Source organism: Cariama cristata, unplaced genomic scaffold, assembly GCF_000690535.1.
Source record: "Cariama cristata isolate BGI_N322 unplaced genomic scaffold, ASM69053v1 scaffold20602, whole genome shotgun sequence".
Classification (NCBI taxonomy): domain Eukaryota; kingdom Metazoa; phylum Chordata; class Aves; order Cariamiformes; family Cariamidae; genus Cariama; species Cariama cristata.
Window position 1 is genome coordinate 7,320 of NW_009603498.1, and position 27,055 is coordinate 34,374.

Sequence of the window (27,055 nt, forward strand, 5' to 3'; positions counted from 1 at the left end):
ACCCGCAGACACCTGGCTGGCCCTGATGTGGTAATATATAACAGCAGTCAGCCAACTGATCTAGAAAGTTTTATTCTACAAGTCTTTTCTTCAGTGGCACTTTCAGTCAGGTCTCTCCCCATTCCATGTCTATCAGTCTTTACAAAACTTAGCCTAATACCTTTATGTCTATGTTTTATCAAACTGGAAGAAGCCATTATACAAGTTATAAGTGAGGAAACTGACAATCCAATATACGAGCCCTTATTTCTGTGGAAACCAAGTTAAAAGCATGTTACAAGAAATGCAGTCTTCTGCTGAACAATGTTTGTGTAAAGCATACTAAGCATCCAAGAATTACAGGATAAGCATTACCTGCTTGTAGTTCTCCGGTTGTCTAACAAGATCTGTTTCTGTGACAGAAAAATGTCCCAGGATCTGGTCCATATGGGAGCCACTAGTGAATATATGGATCTGGAATAGATTAATTTAAAAGATATTTGTCAGTACAAGGACCAGATCATTAATAATATCATTAGCTACCACCTAATGGCTGCATGGATTGGAATGGTGATGTGAACCAGTGGTTACAAGCTCATTCCCAATGGACAAGTACAAATGTAACTACTACCACCAATACAACAGGCCCTTTTAAAACAGTCTGCAGGAAATGATGATCATGCACCACAATCACATCACAAAATGGTCCATCTGGTGTTGTTACCAGAACCACATGCAGGAATTGCTACTGCTGCCACCACAGTAAAACTGAAAGACTTCTCTTTTCATCCTGTCTTAAAGTCTTTTTCCTTATACTACACATGCTCGTGTGCATAGCATGAAAGGACAAACCATTTACACAGACAGTAGAAGTCTTCACAGAGGTAAAGGATACCCTCAAACCAATTTTTTATTTCTTCCTTTAAAGCAGAAAATGCTACCTAGTTACAGTAAGTTTCTCTTGTGCTGCTATATATTGTTGGCTTTCACTTACTGGGACCTTGTCCCAGCTGCACTGGTGATGGTATCATCAATTACTTGACAAAGAAGCTTCCCAAGTTAGTCAAGGGAACAATAAAAAGCAATTCCTCCTATTCAGAGCTGATCCCTTTGTTACTGTAATAACTGCAGCTGCCAAACAAGATAGCAGTGCACATTTGTCAGACAATCGCTCATATTTCATTAATATTTCTGCCAGAAGACAGAGAATGTTTCCTGCTTTTCTTCCTTTATTCTAATATGAACTTTATCATACACTTGGGTATTGACAACTATTTTAAAGTTGACAGGCACTGGGTAATTATCAACCCTTCCCCAAAACTTCAGAATATTTTAGCATTCCTTTCCCAAAACTCACTTCTGGTGACAACCATCTGTCACATGTGCAGAGCTATGCGAGTTTAAAAATAAAAGAGCACCTCCCCACTCAATGTTCTTCCTTTCTACTTGCCACTCCTCTCCCTGCTACATTCTTGCGTAACTCTGGCTGCCAAACCTTTGGGCCTCGAGCACCAGGAATGAATTTCAGCCCCTCTTCAAAAGTATGCTGCAGCAGCATCACTGGCTGAAACCCAAACCAAATACTCTAAAGCTGTAACAACAGAGGAATAAGGTGTTCCCCTGAGACCAGACTAGATGGATACTGGAATAATCCAGTATTTGTATTTTTACAATCTGTTACTGATAACCACAACATACTGAAGAGGAAACAAGGCTTAAAGAGGGAAAAGTACCAAGGTAAAAGAAGTCGGTGAGAGCAAGAGAGAACATGTATAGCTGTTCCTTCATGGCACTGGAATGGACTGAGGTGCAGGCAAGTCTGATTTAACCTTACACTAACCTTTGAGTGGGAGTACAGGCACAGCCCCCCACTGAGCACCACTTCTGGGGAGTTTCCAGTACCAGTTCCTAAATGCCCTTGAGCTTAGACACCCCGCAGGGAGATCAGCTTGTCTAGTCACCTAAGAGAAGGTGAAAAGGGGGCTTGTTCATAATTCACACACACTTGCACGAGATGAAAAACTTCTACTGCATTAAAGAGTGTGCTGTTGAGAGCAAACGGCAAATTCACTCTAGAAAAAACCAAAGATTTTCAAACCAAATATCTCAAGACACAAAAAAAATGTAATTAACCAATGTAGTAATTTACAGAGTAATATGGTAGATTCTTCATGCCGAGATACAGATGCATCTAACAACTGCAGTTTAGCTCACTCATAAATTACTGACAATGAGGTAATCATCCAGCAACAGGCTCTGCCCTCTGTTATTCAGAGATCAAGACTTTTTCCTTGTCCCTTTCCTCTTTTATTACATCAGATATATAGATATGACCAATCCAATGTAATACATCTTATTTTATATTGTTTGTCTTAGAGGAGGCCCAAGAAGCCACTCTGTTCATAGGAGGTATTTCCCAGTGCTGCTCTGCATTCTTACTGACAGAATACAACTCTTGCTCTTACAGTTTCCAAGCATATTAAGACCATTATTGTCACTTTACTATGATCTGATAATGCCAGTTATGTCAAATTCTTCTATCATCAAGAATTCCATTTAATATCATTTTATTCTTACTAACCCATAGGCATAGTCCACAATCAGATGTTCACCTGCTTAACAAAATTCACCTGTGAAAATGATCTAAGCCTCCCCTATTTCAGGTGTAATTTTTGTCCTAGTCTTTTAGTGGATGGAGGGTAGCTGAAAATAGCCACAGGAAATCCATCAGTTTTGCAGAAACTCACTTGTTCCACTATTTCTTTTCACATGCTGATTGTGGTACAGTGCATTTAACAGACCCAAAAAACAATGCCAGTTTTAAACTATACAAGCTCCTACCTGTTTTTCTGAAATTATGCAAGGCTTCTCATTCACATTTTTTAAGGTAAAGTGGTAATTCAAAGCCTAACTAAAAACAGCTGCTCTCCCCTATGAATTCAAGAGGCAGCAAAAACCAGACAGATACATATTCCTCTAGCACTTGACAGAAAAAGGAAGAAACAGAATAGGAGGAACCAAGAGGCGTGCCTTAAGATGGTAATTTATCCCTCATGCTTCCATATATTTGAAGGTATATCAGGTAAATATGTACCACTGAGAATTTCAAGGGAATTATAATGGTATTACTATATTATACTTTCCAAGCAGGCCAACCTGTCCATGTTGAGAAGCCATTATAACGCTATTCAACAGCTCATAGCCTCAGGCTGCAAAATTCCTCAGCAACAGAGAGGTTAAGATTTCCCTGAGGAAGTCTTCCTCTTAGAGCAGGACGTGTGCGTGTCTGTAAGCTTCAACATGCCTTCCAGGAGCTGAAGTCACTGAAAAGCAGCTCATCAGAAGAAATAGCAAAGAGGAACAGCCAGTCAGACCACCTAAGCAGCAATTCCCAACACATGACTGTCTGTAGCTCCAGGGAGGCTTCCCTCTTCAGTAACTTGCACTGCTTACTGCAGAACTTCGTAACATCGACCTTAAGTGGCTGCAGGCAGGACAGAGTAGGTAGAGGCCCCAGCAATCAGTTTCAGTTATCATTTGTGTACTTTAGAGAAAGAACAGCCATTTATTTTTGCCTGTTTCCCCTTCGTATTTCCCTCCTGCTGCTCTCTTACCTTTTCTTCAGGCAGTACAGTACTATTTCACTAAGACATGAGTCATCACTTCTAACCTGAAAGTACATGTCCCTAATCACCCAAGCGATTCAGAATTTTTTCACAAAATCATAGAAACAGAAAAGACCTTTGGAGGTCTTTAGTCCTACCTCCTGCTCTAACAAGGACTATCACCACACCAGTTTGTGGCTTTATGTATGTTAGTCTTGGAAACCTCCGAGGACGGAGACCATTTAGTGTCTCTGATGCTCCAACGCTGCTCATCATCCCAGAGAAGCTTTTCCTAATATGCCTGAACCTGCCAAGTTATAATCAGTGGTCTCTTCCTCTTTGACAGTGGATCCACCTTTGTCACTACCATCCTTATAACTACCCATCAAATAGCTGCAGGCAGCTATTACGTGACCTCTCCCTCAGCCTCCTCCTCTCCACCAGAGCAAACAAGCCCAACTCCCTCCACCTCTTCTTGGAGGTCATGCCCAACTTAGCAAGTCCTTGACTATCTTGGTAGCCTCTTGCTGGATCCTCTATGTACAAGTCTTACTTCCAGTAGCAATACCCACACTAAAGAAAAATACAGAGTAGAAAAAGCAGTCATCTCCTGAATAAGAACATATTTTCTAAGTGCGATGTGTTTTTTCTCAGAAAGCCCCAAATAGAGAATATGATATTTTAGAGCCTGTGTGAGTCACAGAATGAAATCTGTGGAAGTGTCGCCACTACTTGGCAAAACTTAGAGCTCGTGATCTGCAGTAAATAAGACTGTTCCACAGTTGAGATACATAACCTGTTAAGTTATTAAACAGAGTGAGTAAAAGCCGTAATTATCATTTTGTAGAGAAAGCCCTCTGTAAATCTGTCAGCGTAATTAAAAAACATAACACTCATTAGCCTTTTGCATACTGTGTTTGTGGTTTATATGAGAAAAGCAGCAGCTCATATAGAGGTCATGTTGGGTCAGCTCAGTCTTCTAACACACAGACTAGTTTAAAAGTTTTAAAATTAATGCAGTAGCACAGACAATTTCTCTATAAGAGTCAGGAAATACCAGCTATTGTTTATGCAGCTGTTAAATTGTATAAGTATGTTATATTTTGTGTTACCGTAAATGTTAACATTAATGTGGCACTGTAATGAAGTCCCTTCCAAAGTCACTTTTACCTTTCAATTTTCCTGCTCTTAATTCAGACTAAAATATAAATCAGAGCACTGCACTTTATTACAGCTCTGAACAGAACTCCCACAGTTGCACATATGTATTTGAGCACGCAGAGTATCAGTACGTGATCACATACAGAGGAGTTGGGCTCCAACCTATCTTCTGTGATGGCACCCTCCACATGCACTGCAGAATATAATCTGATCGTAACAATCATCACCAGCACCGCTGATTGCTTTCCATTTAGTCCAGTGATGACTGTTGGAGAAGGCAGTAATGACAGCTTTGGGAAACTGGATGAACAGAGAGAGACATTCTCCTTCCTGCTTAATTCTTCCAGATTCTGAAAATCGTGGTCCAGGGAACTGCAGTATAACTAACCTGTCTCGTATATTTGCCTGACTGTAACAGTCCTAACTTTAGCAAACATTTTTCCTTGGATAGCCCCAGGGGAAAAGAAGTCCAAGTTTACTTCAAAGAACAATCCCCATAGGAGGTCATCATCTGCCCTGTCAATAAGTTTAGCATGTTGCCCGGTCAGCACATCTCTTCATCATTTCAGTGCCTGATCTGGACCATTGAAAGTATCTCTGTTTGTACTCGAGCCCCCAGGTTCAACCAGCTCTTAATTCTTCCTTGGTCTCATTAACTGCAAGCTGAGGTATTGAAGCTGTCTAATGATTTGTTACTGCCGAGTACTACATAAATCAGAGCACTGATGATCAGTTACAGAGGTGTTTGCCTCACCTACTATAGAAATCAGCAACCTTAAACAGAGGTAGCTTATCAAGGGGAGAAGCAGCCAATCATTTCATTTGAGTCTTATATCACCAAGCCCCCTCTCCCAAAGGCATCACTGTCTGTAACCTCAATGCAAAACCCAAGGACTGCACCTGCACTTATGGAGAATTGCTGTCTTCTTTCCCAGATCAGGAAAGCACTTTCACAGTGGGCAATGAGAAGCAAAAGGTTATTTTAGATGCTGCACACATAGCACCTGATCTTTCCAAATCAGACATCTTCTACAGCAATCAATTCATGTAAAGAACAAAATGTAATCTCATTACAGTTTTCAGCACTGCTCTTCTGTCAGACACAGGATTAAAACCAAGGCAGCATCTTCATTCAAAACCCTCTTGTTCAGATTCTGACAACTTTCTGATAAATTGTTGTTCTTTGAGGAAAAATTTCTCAAAACTGTTCTTAGTCTCTAAAAGGTTTTCTGTGAAGGTTCTGGGTACAATACCAAATGGCTCCAAATAAGTTACCTGAAGAGACAGGAAAGGAGAAAGGGGGCCTAGAGAAAATATTACTGAATAACTTTTAGGACTATCTTTAGAACCATTTTGTTAAATTTGTCTCTGCTGTCACCATCACTGTCAACTTTGGGACTGCAGGCTGTTTTCATCTTAAGCAGGCATGATGCTCCCAGATGTCTGTGATTTTCAGACAGGCATATAAACGTCATGCATAAGCGGGAACAGAACTGGAATCTTACCAATGTAGAGACCACGATTGATTCCTGATTTAAAAGCAGGTAGATTTTGGATTCTGCTCAGGTGTTCTCCAGTACTTTAGAAAGGGAAACTGCATTTTATTTATTTATTACTTTCAACATCCGTGCTCAATATTTTGAATCCACATTTCTGATGAACTTATAGTTCTGAATCACTACTTCCTGTCTGTGGGACCAGAATGCTCTGTCTTGCTTTTACCAGGCATTTTCTGAGAAAAATGGAGATAGTCTATGGTTGCAGAAGTGACTAACATGCCAGCCTGCAAGAGGGACTTTTATACAACAATTATGACCTTATGAACACTCTCCATACTTCATTTTCTCATGATTCTGCCCTGCTGGGGAAAGGTGGGGGTATTTATACACAGCGTAACTCGCCCTTATCCACAGAAAATGCAGAACTAGCAAACGAGTAGTTTGTACATTTAGCACTAGCTGACAAGGCTTTTAAATAATAAACAATGCCATAGTGAGTTAGAAGAATCATTTACCTTGTGCAAAAGTTTGCATTGTTCTTGGTGCTGAGCATGCAAACTCCGCCACTGGAACCTGAGTCTCCCATTTAACCACTGAAGGTATCGAACATCTACTCTGTCTTCTAGCCCATATTCAGGTGCTATTTCAGTTGTACCTTTCTGGCTGTTAGGCAGATCATCTTCACACTAAAAGCAGAAGAGAATATCAAAATGGTTTAAGTTAGCTTCAACACTTTCAAATCATTCAGTAGTGAAGCACACACAAGGCAAATAGGCCAAAGAGGAAAAGAGATTCCAAAAAAAGGAAGTTCCAGCAGTAGAGAGAAATTGTAATCTTTTAGAATATAGGACTGGAAATAGCCTAAACAAGTACTGAAATCTGGAATAAATATCAGCTTCTCAGCTATGATGTGGTGAGCTGTCTCCTCTTCTGTCTTTCATTTTCCATATCCAGTAAGACACAGTGTTCTTGAGACAGCAAGCATGTTCTTTACCCGGGGGGCGGGGGCGGAAATCATCACATTTTCACTAGATTCTAATATGTCAAGGAACACAAAAAACACATTTAGCTCCTCCAGTGTCTTCCCAGAAGTGCTGCAGGCTGTATTTGGTGACCCTACCTTGTAAATCAATTCCTTATATAGGGACAAAACTGTGGGCCCGTGCTTACCCACCTCTTTTCTCCATCCAGCATTTCCCTTCTTGCAGGATAGAGGAAAAGAAAGAATCATCCAGCTGACACTGCCCAGGAGTCCACAAAGGCACTCCCAGCTACAGTTGCACCACTCGTCTTGGCTTGTTTTGCCTCTCTAGAGTAATTTGGAAGGAAGAAGGGAGAAGAAAAGAGTCTCCTTTTGTTCATCTTGTCCCACTTTCCTCCTGCTGGGGGGGAGGGACGGGGGCGACCCAAAAAACAGCCACCTTCCTCTTATGGATGAAATTCCTGCTTGTCCAATGGCATAAAGCAAGCAAGACATTTTTGTGGTATCTCTTTCCCAAGGAACATGGAGGGAATTCCACCTCCTTCAGCCTCTTGCACAAAGACATCATTCACATTTACAAATAGATCTCTCCGTTTTCAGCTAAGACTCCTGCAGATTGCAAATTAAAAGGGGAGGAAGACATGGGTTGTTACACTTGTGATGCCAGTAACACCACTTAAAGTATGGCTGACAACTTCATCCAGCCTACAGAAAGTACATACAATAAACACAATCCATCATTCCAAATTTTTTTACTACAGCATATCACAAAAAGTAGAAATAATACAGAACTGCAAAGGCCTGGTTATTCAGAACTGGTGTTCACCAGCTAAAAAAGTGTCTCCCAGTTACTGGACTCTCCAGACTTTTCTTTAAAGTGGAAATTTAAAAAGCCTACTTGAAACATGACTGATTTCAAGGAAACACTTAAGCAGATATTTGGACGCATGGACCTTGATGGTATTTAAACGTATGTGCTTCCCTGCTTCACAGTCTTCCATGTTCAATAAAACCTTATAAAGATTCAGTTGGCAGGCAAAGCTTGAATGTAATTCCAATTTGGATCCTAAACTAAAAATGCAAACTGTAAAAGGAAGACAGTTAAATCTTGCCTTAAATGCAGATTTCAGCAGAAGTGTATCTATAACCATGATCAAATAACCCCCTAATGCTTGTTTTAACCTAAATATCAACTCAGTTGACAGAGCCTCTAATACAATGAGTGTTCATATTATTTATAAGCACAAAAATGCTGTTCTGGTCACACAACAAAATGTATTGAGATTACAGTTTTTTTCCCTTTCCTCTGTGGCTCAGATAAAGGCATGCTATAAATCATAGGGGTGCAGGGTTGGTAAAGGGCTTTTCCTTTTAAAGGCACAGATTCATCTTTAAAAAAAAAGAAAAAAAAGGACAGTATCTCCATTGTACCAACTGCAATGTCACTCTTTTTCCTCAGATGTCTTCAGCCCCGTGCCCCTAAATCAAAAGACACTGTGTCCTAGGGCGCTGCAGTCCTGGCTAAGTACCTTCATAGTGCAGATTGTCTCGCCTCCGCCAGGAGAGATTTCTGGACTATGAAACCATACAGACATGATTACCCAGTTGCCCATAAACATGATGAGCCAAGCAATTGGATATTAGTCACTACAGCAGAGAAAACGCATGTGTAAACAACATTAAAACACTTCACATAAGCAGCTGGAAAGCCCCAAGGCCAAAGACAGACTTGGGATTCTGAGATTAAAATCTACATTTTTCCATAATTTACAGTTCAACTCCAACTTCCTTGGTTAGGGGTTTCAGAACAGCACAGATACTGCTTTCCTGGGGATTCATTTCAGGAAACAATGGCATTAGACTCGATTGCTTTGGCAGTACAGTGACAAACACCACGCAGAGCTAATTTTATTGTAGCAACCAATCTTATTAATATTAAAATAAGGAAGCCAGCCAATGCATTTTTTAACAGGATCTCTCTATTATTTATTTCACAAACTGCACAAAAAATTTACTTTTGCTATGAAATACTTAGCCTGGCATAAAGTAAACAAGGTAAGAAAAAAAAAGGTCTTGCATATTATACCGTGACCTCAATTTCTAGTCTCATCTTTACAATCTTAAGACTATTCACTGCTCTCCCAGTGGGAGAAAAATCACTAAAATACCAGCTCAAGCTAGAGCCTTTGCTTCAGATATCACCCTGAATTTATCTAATCTATGCAGCAATATGGGTACACACCTACATTCACTTCCCAGATACAGAAGTGCATATTATTTAGTCAAACTCAAAGAGAGCAGCCAAGGCAACTACTCAGGGCTCTCAACAGCTTCCCCGCACTTGGAATGCTCCACGCCAGCTCTGGAAGAGATCATTTCATAGCCACTTACCAGAAAAGCTTTTTGCTTGTAAACTGTTTGCTGCAATTAATGTTTCTCTTTGATTCTGTTTCAGAGAAGGCAGGCACACAGACTCCAGCTACAGAACAGTGCCACAGGCTTGCAGTACAAAAGCCACATCAACACATATCGATACCCTTGTTGCACTGGCAGAGCCTTTTCCCATTGCACAGACTAGGTCTGGTCAAACTGGATGATATGGACTCGCCAGAGCTCCTCTGATTAGCGCTACTTAAGGAGAAGCTAGAATGAAGCCCCTCGATTCCACTCCCACTGTAACTCACCCCAAATGAGCTTTTCTGTACTAAAAGCTCAAAGTACTGCTGTTAGAAGATCTCAATATCCATTTATTGGCAACACTCAGAAAAGCAAGCACAAGCCTGATGAAAGTGACAGGCATATCATTACATGAACTCTCTTCAGACTAATTCCTGAACTATCACCCTGTCCGCACTTAGGAAGAAATTAAACCCAGCTCTCCTGTGGTAAAAGATCCAGGCAAGTAACCAGCTAAGCCCCATCATAAATACACGTTCTGGGATGGTGATGCCTGGTGTCCTAACTAAGGTAGCTCACAAACTACAAAATCTACCTCAAGCTCATAAATACATCTCTAGCTTAGTCAGAGCCAAACATGGTTTATGTCCTAAGAGGATGTATTTAAACTTTTTGCAAGGCAGCCTAGAATTCAGTCTCCAACATCACAAGAGTTTTGCCCTAAACATTCCTCCCCAGGCTATTTCAAGTGCAATTGTTATAAAAAAAAGACACCAGATCATTCTCAAAACATGTGAACAGACTTGTGGTCAGACAATGCAGCAAGTGCAAAAAAGCCAACGCAGTCCTCATGGCAAAAACGCTCTGAGCAGACAAGTCAAGATTTATGAAACACACTGAACTGAAAAAAGCCAAAGTACTTACAGGAAAAGAATAAGGGGTGGGAGAAAGGAGGGTATTAAAAAAAGACACAGTGATATATCAATTTTCATTCACATTCCATACATCTGAGCAAACAACTTGCATGCAATGCGCTTAGAGAGAAATTAAAGATTAAGAAGTTTCAACTTTTATAGCAGAAATAAGGCTCTTCTTTTCCCTTTGAAATACAAACCAATCCCACGTTATTGGAAATCGGAGAGCAGTTCTACCAAGAGTGGATAGAGATAAATTAAACAAGTACTTCATCATATAAACAGTTTATCAAAGAACAACATAAGCATCAATGTGTTTGTAGACATGGGAGAAGAGATCATTTTTTGCACTACTTTCTCCATTTGAGGATTTTAGTGACCCAGTACACAGTTGACCTTGCTCTGTTCATACACTTTGAATTAAACTCCAAAAACTGTTTTAAAGCAAAATGCCTTGCAGATTCAGTGGCGATCCTACAATATGCCACAAGCAGTAGTGCAAAGAAAACCCTTTGTTGTGCAACTTCATCACACTTCTATACTTTCTGTGCTTTTCCAATTCATATAGGTATCTTCATGCTGATAAATTCTTACCTTAACAAATTTACTATGCCCTGTACACACAATGGAAATGAAAGGGCCTATGCTGCCTGCACTGCTGTAAAACCAAGGCTATGGCAGGTCTAGTTCCCCGAGAGATGCTCTTTTCTGACTACCAGCTGCCATCTGTCGGTACAGGACAGAGCCCAGCCGCTGCTGGCTCATCCTCGGCGTACTGTGGCTTTTCCCTGGACATCTTCCAAACCCCTCCAAGGATCAGCTCTCTGCTTCCGTATTTGGACAGCCAGCAAACAGTTTGCTGCTCTTCCCATGGAGAAGCAACCCTACTGGAACATGGGTAAGATGTATATCCATGGGTTAAATGCGTTAAGTCAACTTCCTGACATTAATCCTTGAGCAGATCAAAATAAAGCAACCGCCAGCTGAAACCTCCAGTGCATGCTCCCAGCCCACTCCTCACTTGCACCTGAGTTAATCTGGGTCTAGACAGAAAGGTATCCAGGTACTACTCAAATCTCAACTGCACTAAGCACACAGCCGGGTATCACAAAGGTGGGAAGGAGCATATCTAGATCCCTCGCTGCAGGACTCAGGAAGGGCAAAGCAATCACATAAATCAAGCCAATAAAGTGCTGCTGCAGCTTTTACTGAGCGCTCATTCAAAAAAATTCAGACAATGGTTTAGATGTGACATAACATATGTTAAGCAGTGTAATTACAGATCTTTAAACAGAGCATAATTTTTTTAAAAATTAAACACCATAGCCAGAAATAACAGTATCAGACATGCTTTCTTAATTAATACAGCCATATATCTAGCTGCAGGAGGGGAAAATGTGAAAAGGAACAATTTGAACAGATGAATGTGAAAGGGACAACACTATTTTCATTAACAGCACCATCAACAACACTAATTGGATTTCCTCCTAGACAAGGTAGGATCCAGACTAGATGTATGCATGGAAAGATGGATGGTGTAAGAACCCACTGCCACATGATGCACATACCAATTAAATATCCAGATATTTGCACAGAAGAATGTGTTTTACACAAACATAAGTGCTCACAACGTAGAAATTACGCTCACAGCATACTCAGCAATTAAAAAAAAAAGTAAAATCCTGTGTTTCTGCAAGACCTTTTAGCTTTTAAATTTCAATGCCTTTTGTAAAAATTACTACTCACAACAGCCCTCCCAAGAGCTCACTCTCGGCAAAGAGTGAAAAAGAGAAAGTGCTGAGGGAAGACAGAAAACATGAACACAGCTCCTACCCATTCCTGCCTTGTTCAAACAAGCCTGTCTGGCAGTAGCCACAGGCCTGAGGCACTACAGCAAGTCAGCCCCTCATCCCATCCCTCCTCACTCATTCAGGAGGTTACTTAAGAGCTCTGCAATAGAGCAAAAGCACTATGCCTTTAAAAGAGCACAGCAGCATTCCCTAGTCTTCCGAGATGCAAGGTTTTAAAATAACATTTAAATCCCAACGCTCACTGCCTCATGTATTCAGACAAGACATGGAAACCAAATATACTAAAACAAACACGTGGCAGGGTAGACTTTAATTCGGAGCATCGCATTTTGCAGGGCTCAAGAAACGCAATACAGCTAGTGCCTTGCACTGCATTTCCTCTGCCTGCAGCTGCAGCCCTGCTCACCCACGTCCACTTTGCTCCACTGTGGCAAGCTGCTGGACAGGGGGGGGGAACCAGTGAAGAAAGATGCAGCATGCTACATCAGCAGCAAATCTGGAGCAAGAGGCCAATAGGAGAAGAAAACAGTAACAGGCACAGCTCTGCAGTGTGTAGAAGGTCTGCCATGCCCTTCTTTGCAGGCTCCTTTTGTCCTCCTGAAGAAAAAGTGCTTTATTTCAAAAGATCCTCTAATGAGAGTTAAACCCTGATCACTTAAAAGTGGGACACCAAAAGCGGAGGATGCTCTCATTTAAATCAAAAGGCCCCAGAGCAAGAGAATCAGAAGGTACCAAAGGTACTGGCTGCTGCCCGCCACTGGAGGGCAAGAGAGGCACTAAAACCTCTTAAAATCACTCTTTTTCCCCAACAGACGAGGAAGGAGCTCCCTACACAGGATTTCCGCGAAGTACAGAGTACCAGTATGACTGTGCTAAGCCTTCCTATTAGCGTGCCAGTCCTCAACTTCCTCTCTTCACATGAAAGCTCAAGTGACTCCAGTGCCTTTTGGTAAAACCTCATGCAGAACACATCAGCTGTAGTGTCAGGTTCAAGAATTCTGTGTTTATTTGAAATTCAGACATTACCAGAGAAACAGCAGATTCAATAAATTATAAGCCGTTCTAATCCTTTTAGACTCCTCTTCTAGAGCGTTTTACCTTGACATGCTGCTGTCTTATTAACTGTGTCAGGCAAAAATAAATGTTGTTAACCACACATTTTCCAGTGTACCACAGGAAATGGTTTTTCATTGGGAAAAAGGTTCCATGACAAGTTCAAAGCATGGCATTAAAAAAGTCACAAAAAAATCAGAAGGAATAGCATGTACATATGCATGTGCAGAATGACAGAGAATTTCACCTATCACCTGTAACTTGTGCTTTAACACACAAAAAAAGAGTGTTTCAAGAGTCCAAATTGAAATGTACTCCAGTTCTTGTATGGCAAAAACATGTTCCTAATTTAATCACCTCTGACCACAAAATATGTTTAAGCCCACAGGCAGTATCAGTAACTAAAGACAAAAATTAACACTTCAGGGTTCAAGAGCTATCTATTCAGGAAGTGACTTTAAGAAGCACAAAAGGCAGAAAAGCAAAATTCAAGCATTTTTCTCCCTTAGAGGTTGGCCCTGGTGCTACAGCAGCAGAGGTAGCATGGAGAGGGGTGCAGCACACACCAAACACATCAGGCTGCCCCAGGCAAAGCAGCACTGCTCACTGGCAAAAATGAGGCGAGGGAAATTCTGCAGGAGACACTTTAGGGATGCTGTACCCTCTGTTTAGGTTTTGGGGACAGCTTTTAAAAAAGTGTTGCTTAGCAGCTACTGCAATATGGCAATGCTAGTAGCAAAAACAGGCAAAAAGATAAATGGTGAGAGTTACAGGAGGACAAAGAATAGAAGTGTAAGCACAGGGAATAAGGGAGTGAAATCAAAAAATGAAAGCTGACAGACTAATATAACCTATAAAGATCTGGAAAGTAATTATGCTTCTGAGTCAGAATCAATAGGTTAATAAAATTTCCTCCTCCGCACCCACTGGAATAAGTGAAGAAGGGAAAAAAAAAACAAAACAGAAAATTTATATTTACTGACACTAGTGCCAAAGGTTTCCTAGTTTTCTGCTGGGGGGAACATTATGCTTGGCTGCTACATTAACACTCTCCTCTAATAACACAGTTTATGGAACAGCAGTGACATTCAAGTTTTCTATAAGCAAAAGGCATTTCAACAACAAGATTAGACCAAGCATGAGCCTTACACCATATTGGAAATAGCCAGTGAGCCAAACTAGACAGTGACAAACAAAAGATTAAGCAAATTGCAAACTTAAGAGTCAGAAGGCATGTTTAGCTTCATTTGTCCCCACCAGAAGTAATTAAACTGAGTTCACTTTGACATGCTAGAAAGACACGCATGAATTCTAACTACAATAGCCATAATAGCTCTATTTGTTGATTACTATAAATTCACAAGAGGGGAGGGGTGTTCAATGTCACTCAGAGGGCAAGAAGCAGGCAGAGGGAATTAGTGGAACCAAGAACCAGCATTTGTATAACATATCCTGCTGATGAGGGATAGAACATCACTACCCCCATCTGAAAAATTCAACAGCCTCCACACATAATTAAATTACAGGACACAGATTAATTTCAGCTGTAGAAATAATATCAGTACAGGCAGTATTCCTCTCTGGAAACAAAGAATACATGCTCAGAGAGTACTGCTATTATCTGCACAAACCATCATAGATTTGGAAAGAGCTGTGATTATATCACTAAAATGTAGAAAGCGAGGCAAAAAAATTTAGTCAAATACTGAATGTGCTAAAAAGGCAGGTTTCTATCAAACAATTATCTGATTCTCAGAGAGAGAGAGAGAGAATATGAGAACTCCCCAGGTCTGCCTTACAGGTTCAGTGAAGGACAGCATTTCACCTACAGGTTTTCAGATGTGTTTTGTACTCTAGGGTTTTCATGTGTAAATAGGAAACAATGAATGGCACTTGAGAATAATCTGCCTGTACACGATCAGCAAAGCAACAAAAGATGTTAAGATTGACATCACGGCAGTGCACATTTGACACAGAAATCCACAACAGGTGTGAAAAGCCTTTGAAGACAATGTCCATCAATTAATCGCCCAGTGCTTTAAGGCAATAACAACAGGCAAGAATTCCCAAGTAGACATTGCAGTACATCGATGAGAACCTCCAATTTTAGATTGTACTTAAGTCTTTATAGATCTAACAGAATCAGTGATTACTTTTTTTGAAGCATTGCCCAATGCAAGGTTTGAACTTTCACTTACTGCCTCCAGAGTCACCAACCTGCTGACAGATCAGTACATTCACAGAACGGACTTGTACTACAGCAGCCAGGTACTAGAGTTTGACATCCACCATCAATCCCCTCCTCCCTCTCCTGTTCCCCCTGCAACACGGGTTCCAGTTTGCTCTTTTAACTGTCTCCCCTCTCAGTTTACAAGCTTCACATACTGGAAGAGAGCTGTGGATAGAAGGCTAGAGAGGGCAACGGCTCCTTCAGTCCTGCTCACTGGGGCATCCCACAGCAGGCACGCAGTACCCTGGCTCAGCAGAGACTGCAGCTCTGCCTTTCCAAAACAAATGAGCTGCAGGCCACATGAGAAAAGGCACCCTTAAGGATTTTCTTACCTAACGCACAAAAGCAGTCAAGTCTTATAATCATCCTAGGCTACTAATCATACCTGTCCTTACCAGCAACTATTTCAAGATTATTTTTTAATTTCATTAGCCACATTAAACACTTCCTCCTACCACCTTAACCCTGTCATCATGCTTTCACCACTGTTCAGTTTATAATTTCAGGAATCACCTAACTTTTCATTCTGAAGATGTAAGTGCATGTAAAATTAAGCTTGTGGAAGCCTTCCCTAGCTCAGGATTGTAACATTATGAATTCCATGCAGCAGCTGAGCTTCATGTCCATCATGTGTCATGAATACCCTTGTCCCTCTATAAATAAGCAGCCTAAAATCCTTTAGAGCTGATGGAAGTGTTCAATTTGCAGGAGAAGAAAACTGTGTTGCTAAGGAACTGCAAAGAAGAAAGGCCAGAGTGTGGTAATCTGAAATGAAATGAAAGGAATTAATTTAATTGGCCCTTGATATGTTGGGTATTTGGCACATTATCAACAATTCAGAGGCTGTAGGCTTTGTTTCAAACTTAGGCTGAAAGAATAGTCAGAACATGGTTGCACCCTTAATTTAGAGATTAGCTGCATTCTCTCTTCTTTATACAACAGACCCTGTCCACTTTTGTGGATTTCTGACAAAATTTTAAAAAGCAAGCCACAGGAATATCAGTTTGAACTACAGCTATTCCTACAGTTCTTGAGACTCCACTTTTTAGCTGAAAACAAAGGGTAAGGATTTTCTTCACATTTATTCTCACTGGTGGATCAACAGATGTGCTTTGCCAGTAAGCACTGCCTTTCATGTTCTGCTGATTTTGGCAGAGATCGCAGCAATGCACAGAACCAAATACTATTTCATGGATTTTTGTTTTGCAAAACTTTCATTTCAGGAAAATATTTTCAATTGTTTATAAGAATTAAAAAAAAAAAAAGACTCTATGTGGTAGAAGATTTTTCAAGCTCTTTCTCAGCTGAGAATTTCAGCTGTTTTAAAGAGTATTTCCTTTTCTTTCCTCTTTTTTTGGAATAGATCTTTCTCTAGTGAACCTTTTTTTCTTCTTTTTTTACCTTTTTCCTTCGATTTACTTAAATAGAAGAGAGTTACGACTGCAGAGACTGTCTCTGGCATGTTTAGCAATGCCTTTACCATTCATTACACATCTTCCAGCACTTCAGCTGAAGTATCACAAATGCGTAGTACGAAACTGACACCCTCACCTTCTTCCTTTCCTACTACGATTCTAGGGGCTATACTGTTGAACGCTGACTCATCAGTAGACTGTCACACAAAGGTATCCCATAAAATAACTATCAAACAACAATATATAGCAATGACAAAACTATCACACTTTCAGGCAACAAACAACAGGCTTTCAGGAGTGGTTTACAAGGAATTGACTTACTAACCAAAACGAGGTGTGTGACCCACCTATCTTCTTCTCACTCACCATTACCTCCTTCACTGTGCACTCCTAGATCTTGATTTGGTCGGGTCTTACTGCTTCAATTTATTGGTTTTGTAATGCCTAGTTGATCAAATAAAAGATAAGGCCTTCCCCTCAAAATTCTGTTCAACTTTCTTGTGATGTACAATGACAAAACACAGCAGTTACGCTGTAATTATGTTCTATCATTTTTCCTCCCTATGAACATCTATTTTTATTGGAGCATGAAAACTTGCAAGCTGAACACCAAACAAGAAACGTCATTAATACAATAAGCTTTACATACGTATGCTAACTCCAACTCCTAGTCTATAAAATTTTTGTCTGGCCTATTGAAAAAAATTTTCCAGACCTGTAAATTTTTCCAAACACTTTCAGACAGTTATTGGATAAGAACATGAAATATGCATTCCATGTTTTTTCAGAAACACAGGTAGAGCAGGTTAGAATTGCAGCAAAAGGCACAGCAATAAATTTCTCAGTGTGCTTCTGTGTGGCCACAAGAGATAACATTGTATTACCATAGTTCTTTCATCTCTTTCTGGAAAATGCAGAACTTAAGACCTTCAGAGAAAATAGCATAGGCACTGTCCCATTTCCTGAATTCATGTCGCTGCTACACTTCACTCATTACTCTCGTGTAATAAAAATTAAGGACACAAAAAATAATCTGCTACCACACAAGAAAAACAAGAAAAAGGTAAGAGAAGTTTAAAGTAAAAAATTCTTCAGAAGTGTGTTTTTCCTAAAGTCTTACGGCACCCTTCACATCACCAGAGGGCACCACTACTCACACCCAGTGTACTAAGCACCGCCTCTTGTGCTCTCTATTCTGTGCAGCAAACAACGGTAGTGTAGCAAAAGCAGCCGTTTTCTCAAAATACTGTGAATAATGTTGTTACAAAGGTGACTCTTCCCTTTGAACTGTTTCCCATTTGCACAAGTGTTTTCCATTTATAAAGTGTTTTCCTTCTGAAGACACTGTATCTGTATCACAGCTTTCCAAACTCTCGCTTTCCTGCTTTGCTGTCCCCCAAAAAGATTCTAGAAAAACAGGCATCTTACAGTCTAGGGGAGCTATACATGACCAGGAAGACCACAAGGTCTTAGACATTACGAGATATCAGCAGGTAGGGTTTCTGACCTACAATGTCCCTTGCCAGTAACTGAGACAGTTCTGTGAGCCTGTCATTTTGAACCAGACTGACCAGTAACTAATGTCTAATGATGAAGATGACTTAGAGGAAACTCACAACCATCTAGAGAGGCCTCAGCCACACTAACGCATTGCACTGATCACTTTAAATTCAGCCTGTGTTACCTGTTGTGTTAAGAGCAGGGACAGTTTCTTCGCAACAAACAAGATACAAACATAGAAAAAACATCATCTTCTCTCCTGAGCTTCTTGCTCGATGTTTCAGAGCAATTGTCTATACGGTAACATCTGCATGCGCTCTTAAATGCAAGGAATGGATTTTAAAAGCAGTATTACCAAACACTACTAAACTGTGTTTTTGTGGGGTTTTTTGCCTTTTTTTTTGATCACGTATATATATTGCAACTAAAGCAGACACACAGCTATCCTTCGCTTACTTCAGAGCAGGCTTTTTATGTGCTAGCATATTTTTATTGATGAAACAACAACATACCCCACTGTGCTCTCAAGGAGGCTACAAGGTCATTAGTTACCGCAAGAGCAGTAGCGGCCATTTGAGATCTTGATGTTCTTTAGAAGTGCTATTTGCCTTAGGATTACTTGCTCTACCCAGTGCCAACATACCCAGCATTCACAGGCAACCTGTTTGCCTACACTGTAGAACCATCTATGCTACAGCCTTGAAGCACAAAACTCAGAAGCACTCAGAAGGGATCAAAGACATTCACTTACTTGCAGTACTCCACACTGGTCTCACCTATACTGGAAATAAAAATCAGGGAATTCAGGCAGGGGTGGGAGTTTGAGAAAGAGAAGGAACCCAGATCACCTGCACACAGGAAGTTTAGAAAAGGGAAAGCAAGCAGGTTCCAGATGCTAGCCCCTGTAAGTTTTGGGTTTTTTTTTAAGCTCGAGCAAGGGATTTATTTGAAAGGTACCAAGATACCACACATTACACACTAGTGGTAATACAGCTGCTGTCACAGAATGTTACTTATGGGCAGGTAAGGTGGAAGGACACAAACATGCTCACCGTGCACACAGAGGTCTCGTCCCCAGTCTTTACTCTGTTCCGAGCCAAAAGCTGCTCCAAGAGGCTGAGTCTGTGCAGCAGCCAGGAAAACGCCAGCAGCAGCTCCCGACTACCCGCTGAGCCGTCAGAGGGGAGCCGATAGAGTTCTGGCCTGTCATAGCCATGGTACCACAACGCTGATTTTACAAACCTAATTTGGTTATCTGAAAAGAAGAAAACAATTGAGAATAACACACTGCACTTACTGCATTTACTCATTCACTTCCAGAAAGTTTTTTTTACCCATTTTACCCATTGACTTGCCTCTTCTGAGAGCAAGATTTTTAATCAAGCCTAAGATTAGCAGAGGACAGTGGAGCTTACACTCTTTATGAACAACTGATCAAGGACAGGAGGAAAAGGGTAAAACCCTTCCTTATGCTGCCCCATTCTAAACTACAGGAACTACTGCTATGGGAAAAGAAGAAATTCAAAGTTGAGATGAAGGCCAGTAACGGCCTCTTGGAGATTAACAAAGGCAAAAAAGGTAAATAGCCATCCCCACCATAACAGGACTCCAACTCACCTCTTCATTTTTTAGGAGTCACCAAGCATGCTAGGAATTAGTAAACACTCTGGGTCACTTTACTCCTGAATGAAACGGGAATTTAGAGATCAGAGTTCCACAGCCTGCTGCTAATCTCTGAGCATCAGTGAGCAAGCAGAGATAATGCAGCACACCACATGGACTATTTAATTCTCAGGAACGCTTCAATCCGTATTCCTTCACACCAGCAAATGTTACCTGACAGCTAGCTACAAGACAGGCACTACAGAACTGTAAAATACTGAGGAAACACGAAGAAAATTATTATTAAAAAAGGTTCTGATCAGTAAGCCTCAGTTCTGTACTAAGTCAAAACTACAATAAAGAACATAATTAGAGGGCACAATGATAAACACCACCTACTGGGGAAGAAACAACAGTTGTTGTAAAAGGAAGTCCTGCTAAAAAGATACTGGAGTTCTCCAAAGGCAACAAGCAGCAAGTGATTAAGGAAGATTCAACCAATGAGGGACACTTAAGACTTCCCAGTGGGATTCAACTAGCACAGAGTAACTAAGCCACTGCTGTGGATGGAGAGGGAAGGTCCTTGAATCAATGACAATTGCCTAGCAGACAAGAACCAGAGGCTAGGAACAAATGGTCGTTTCACATGAGGGCTCTGTGATAAACAGTTGCTGTTCAAACAACTCAAAATGACACACAGACAATGTGATGGTGACAGCAAATTTGGTGCTGGTGTGATACTACTCAGCAGTCAGGAATGCAGTCAGATCCTGAAGGACTGCAGAACCTAATGAGCCCAAGCTTTAAAATGACAAAATTCTTTTTAGAAAAAAATGAAGAATTACGCACACAAGGGAAAAAACAATCCTAACTTCACTGACATGGCAACAGGCTTAAAGACTGGACTCCGGAACACTGTCTTAGATGATAAGATTTTTCATTACAATATCACACTTGGTTCTCATATGCATCCAAACGCAAACTGAATGTGACAAACCTAGCAAGGAAACTAAACAGAACACAGAGAACACCGTTATATTGTTCTCTACATCCACTGTGACCCCACCTCTCTTATTTCTTCAGTCCCAAAAAGGCTACAGAAGACTGGGAAAAAAACAAAGAGAAAGGACAAGTATGATCACAAGTACAGAACAGGTTCGTTGTAAGAACTGATGATGTAGGCCAAGAAGATCACTGAGAATGGATATGACAAAACTCTTTAAAACCATGAGTGCTGTGGAGTGGGTGAACAGGGAATAATTTGTTTGCACGACATTTAATGCAAGAACTGTGAGCCACCAAACAAAGTTAGCAAGCATGTGAATCAAAACAAGTTAAAGAGATGTTCTTCACACATCCAGCAAAGCTCTGAAATTTCTGGCCATGGGACACTACGGACACTGAGAGTTACACAGGCTCAAGGAGGAACTGGATTTACAGAAGAGGAGTTCATGGAAGCTTATACAAAGATATCCCTCTCTAGTTTGGGAAGCCTGAGATGTAAATTACTAGAGGCTGAAAGAATAGCCCCCTGAAAGCATCCTTCTATATTTTCTCTTTCCTTTCCCCTGGGCATCCACTTTTTACAGCTGGATGGAGCTAGAGGAACCTTTAGTTTGATCCAGTTTAGGCATTCTTACAAAGCAAGGAAGAAAGCTGATCCCCTTTTCCAGTGTTACGCTTCAGTATCTCTGTAGGGTTTCATTAAAAAGGCACACACACAAAAATAACAGGAAGTACAAACCTTGCACAATCAGGGACTGTCACTGCTGTCCTTAATTAACATACCAATTCATCACATTACATACTCATTTGCCTGCCTCTTGTCACTTGTGGCAAAAACATCCCTTAGCATTGACATATATTGCAATCTTTCTTTGTCTGGCATTGACTGCTGAAGCTCAAAAACCACATGACCAACTTCGAAACAAAAACCAGGAAAAAAATCCTGTTGCTCTCAAAAGCAATTTGTTAATTACAAGAGACTCACAGTGAAGAGTGGTTGATTTAACTTGATTTGCAAAATGCTAAAGGAGTCTTATCCACCAAAAGTAATGCAAAGCCAAGACACAGGGAGGAGCTACAAGTTGACCTATGCTAGTAACCCCATAGGAGCCACCAAGCCCTTTGTGCCTTCACAAACCAGAGGAAAGTACATCGTTTGCACTGTTGACCAAAACTTTAGGGTTTAGGGAAACAAGGGTGCGGATCCCTAAGGAGATGCCTACTTCCAGCGTGCTCCTTAGTCCAAATACACAGCTGAAACTGTTATACAGATTACTACACCTCTTCAGCAGTAGGAGCAGGAATACATGATTGGCCACATGAAAGCTACAAATAAATTCCTGACAAAGACATTAACCACGACCAAAGAACAAAAAACAAGATCAGGAGCATGATTAAGCAGGTGACATGATGGTGCAGAGCTTCTAATTTTTTGCAGGACTAGTGTTTTGTATAGCAGAGCTTCTGCAGAGACATATGACAGTTGGTCAATTGGTTTTAAACCTAGTTTGTGTTTCTGCATTACAGACACGAAAAGGAAAACCAAACACCTAAATCACTCTGTTTTCGCAGAACGTGTAAATGTAAAAACAAGCGGCTTCCCTTCATGATGCTAGGGTGGCAGAAATGCCTACACTTTGCTAAAAATTTTGCTGTAGATATGCACTCCAATCCCTCATGCACAGGGAGAGCACTCAGATATTAGAGATTTTATTTTGATCGCTCTTTAACGCTCTCATGTGAACTAGGTTTTCATGTTCACCTTTCCTTTTCTTTGTGCATTTATCAAGAAAGGAACTGCCGTAACAGGTAAAAGTAGAAATACTCTAAAAGGAAGATCAGTACATACTTTTCTCCTTTTTCAAAGCAAACAAGCATCACATGCTGCCATCTGCAGTTCAGGGAGCTCCCCAAGAAATCACAAATCAAAGAGAAGGAATAGAGAGTAAGCCAGGTGGTTTTTTTCCTTTATCATCATTTCCCTGCTCTGATATACCACTCAGGACCAGATCCACCAAGGCAATTCACCCTTTATCTCCCCCTATTTAATCTCTCCTTCTGTAACACATTGCCCTCACATGAGGGGGTACAACTGGTGTGACTATCAGGCAGGAATTGTGGGTGAGCGGTCAAAGCATGGATGTGGAACTGGGGCTCAAAGAGCCTTCCCGTGACCTTAGAGAAGTCACTTAGTTTTCCTTGTCTCTACAGTGCTCTGCTTACAAGGAAACAGTGCTCAGATAAATGGCAGCAGAGGCTATGTAAGTACCCAAGGCCAAGACAGACTCCCCCATAATGTGCAGCTGAGACAGAGGAAAAAACATCAGATAGCAGATAACACCAGTCACTCAAACACCTCCTCTTTGACAACATCTTCTTATGGCATTTCATTAGGATTAGGCAATTTGTAGAGAAAGACCCACACAAGTCCTTCCAACTAATCCCCTTCTGCATGCACGTTATTCATAAAAGTACGTTCAGCAAGTAAGACCAAGCTGTGGATGAACCTCAGGGTTCTGCTCTCTTGAAACTATACTCAAGCTGTCCTCTTCCGCTTTATGAACCCTGCAGAATATCTGCAGTGAATTACAACATGATATTCAAATAAGGGTTATGCATTAGCCTGGCAGGCTAAGATGGAAAGGAACTAAATCAAATACAAGAACAGACACAGATACATTACTTCATGCACTCAGGCAAGAAACACCTGCATAGGTAGCAGTATTATAGGAAACTACTGCTGCAGAAGAACATTTTCTGCTTCATTTATCAAACAAACAAAAATATATTGCAGCTCCAGACCTCTTTCCCATACTACAAAAAGTGAATTGCTACTCCAGAAAAGAAACATTTCTTCAAACTATCTAAATGCATAGTGCACTGCTACCCGCTATGGTCGTTAGGTTGTTAACCAAGTCTGTCAGCTCTCAGCCTCTGTGAAGAAAGAGCAGCATGAAACCACTAATCATGATTTCATCAACAAGGTTATGCCTGGAGTACTATTACACAGCTTACTTTGACTCGTACTCCACGGATGAGAGACCCATTGCTCTGACATGTTTAAGGGGCTGAAATGTGTTAATGGCTTCCCACTAAAGTTTACAGTAAGTGGTTTTTAATGTATAAAGAAAAAAATCCTTCCAAAATGAGAAACAAAAAGAGCCATTTGCAGAATTTTATAACCACTGACTGGTAGGCTTCAGTAGGGTTTCTGGTTTCTTTTCGCAAGAACGCAATAGTTCCAATATTTTAAAACATCAAACTGTGCGGATTTTTTTTATATGTGATTTTTCAAATATTTAATTTTCAGCTAGGTAGGCAATAAAATACATTAACCATTTAAAAACATGATGCAAAAAGTTTTTCTAAACAGTATCACATCACAAGCATACCAAGGGAATGACTAGCAGTTGTTCTATTCAAAGCGATTTTTAATCTCCTCTAAAATTCATCTATATGACACAATCAGATCAAAAACTGACTAAGGAAAACTACCAACTCGAAACAGAAATACACATTGGGGTGCAACTTCGAAAGTCACTTGATAAAAAGGACTTCCCACACCAAGCAAAAGTTTTCTGAAAAAATTTGTCCTTTTCCATGGGCAAAATCTGTAAGAGCATTCTGTCCTTGCAACACGCTGCTTTCTTCTAGCACTTCACAACTGCAAGTGGCTCAACATCTGGCATGCAGTCCTTGAAATGTAGGTCTCGCTCTACAGAGTAGGGAGAAAAAGCACTGTGACCCCAACAACACAGGCAGACTACAGGCCAAAGTTCAATGTTTCCTTTGGAAAAAGAAAGGGTACAAGTCCATTTCAGTATGACTTCTCTTTTCCACAAAGCTGCTCCTATGCACACAGAAACCCTTATACTGAAGGAGTCTTCACAGCCTTCCTCTGGGATCTGGCAACTACTGCTCTCCTTGTTTTAGTTGAGATATTTAAGAGGTTGTACAAAAACAGCAGAGAAAGGAAAGCCTGATCCGTGGACTAAAGCACTAGACTTGGATTAGAGGAATCCATTTCAATTCTTTGTTGTGCAACAGGATCCTGTACAAATCTGAGAAAGTTATTTAATCCCTATGCCCAAGGCTTCCACTTCATTTGCATGAAATAAATAAATGAAAGACCACAAGTGCTCCAGAGCAGGGACAGAGAAGAAAGGCAGTAAAATACCGATTGAGTTCACAGAAGACAACCCATCCACTTGGCCAAGCAAAGGTAATTAGTGTAATTTGAAAAAAGTACAGCTCTCCAACCTGAATTTCAGCTTTAATCACCACGTTGTGGCTAAATAAGTTTCTTAAAAATCAGCTCAGCAGCTCTGAGAAGAACCACACATTCCCACCTCACAATCTACCAGCAGGGGCTGGGTTTCCTCTCTCTAGAGCCAGCAACCTGCCATATGCACATGGGAATCCTGTCTGCAAATGCTACAAGCAATCAATATGGGAGCAGCCAGGATTTAATGGGGTTGCACTTGCGCAGGACCTCCTCCCAAAGCTGTAGAAGACAGCCAATAAATTGATTTACTATCCACAGCAGACTGTGGATGAGTGGAAAAGCAAAAACAGCCAAATGAAAAATAGTAGTCCTGTGAGTAACAAAAATGCTGATGTCCTGCTGAGCCACCAGCAAAATCATGCTGGTTTTGCTCCACACTCCACAACGGTTTACCTTTTTTAACTCCTTTTCCAGAGGCATCAAATTCCCAGCTCTTCAGGGGCTTAAACAACGTTGTTTAAGTTTTTTTGCTTTCAAGGGCAAAAGTAGATTTTAAGTGGTTTTGGTCTGAGAAGACCTTTATCCATCACAGACAATCCCATTCTCAAAACTTCCTCTGACAGTAAAAGGGCTCTAGATAGAAATCTTTCATGAGAGAAGTCTGAAGAGTAGTATCGTACTTGAAATAACATACATTCAAGTAGTAAATAGTGTGCTGTCATTGTGAGAAGCCAGCCTGCATTCAGCTTCTCTCTGAAGTAGTGGCTCTGTCCATAGAGATATTCACAGTCCCTCTACAATAATCACACACACTTTACTTTTTGTTTTGTCTAGAACTTCAATCCAAAACACTGTCTTTATGATTCATATGCTATAATTCACAGCTCTGACAGAGGACTCGATAGAAAATTAACCACAGAACCATGCGTCATGTGTGGAATGTGGAAAGAAAGAATCAAAGGAAAAAGAAATCTCTTTCTGTAATTTGTTCTGCAGATGCTGAGAATGCATAAGATCATTGCGGAGATTTACCTGCAGTAAAATGTCAAAGGGAAACAAGAGCCCCTAGCAGATGCAAGAACATCCCAGTTTCCTGGACAAAGCAAGCCACAGAGGAGTAAACCTCTGATGCAACAGTTAAGTTGGTGGCACAGGTATTCAAAGTGGAGCATTCCTGACAGGGAGCAAGGAACCAAAGAAAAGGTGGTACAAAACCAGTCCCAGTACCTCCTTGGCACAGACGGAAATCACAGTCAGCCAGACTAACTAGGTTACCTATGGCATCAGACTCTGTCCACTTGTCTCCGTGGATTTGTTTCAGAAGAGCATAGAGCAGCCTCCAGAAATCCAGGCTCTGCAAAAGAGAGAGAGGGTTGGGGGGGAGATCAGCAGGCAAAATAGCTGCCATATATTTAGTCTTATTTAGGCAACGAAACTCATATCTGAGCATCAGTTGTTACACGGAAGACCACATCCGCATCCTGCCAACACTGTCGAATCAGGCAGGTTCACATATTAGCTGTTAGGAACGTGACTACAGTAAGGTGCACTTAGAAAGAGAAAGGCTGCTAATGCTGGCTGTACAGCAAGACCCAGCACTTCTGCTTTGAGGCACATGCATACAGGGGCACGGCTTCTGAAACATCTGCTCTGATATAACCACATATGGCACAACTC

The 27,055-nt window shown here is 40.9% G+C and overlaps 1 protein-coding gene across 1 annotated transcript; it reads right to left on the minus strand.

Moving 5' to 3' along the window:
* Positions 1-229: 229 nt before the first annotated feature.
* Positions 230-26,786, minus strand: LOC104156846 (uncharacterized protein C14orf80-like). Its single transcript, XM_009695239.1, has 4 exons — positions 26,654-26,786; positions 19,599-19,801; positions 6,760-6,930; positions 230-453 (listed from the first exon to the last, which is right to left on the minus strand). The coding sequence occupies exons 1-4, from the start codon at positions 26,784-26,786 to the stop codon at positions 337-339; spliced, it is 624 nt and encodes a 207-aa protein (XP_009693541.1). The 3' UTR covers positions 230-336.
* Between the last annotated feature and the right edge of the window lie 269 nt (positions 26,787-27,055).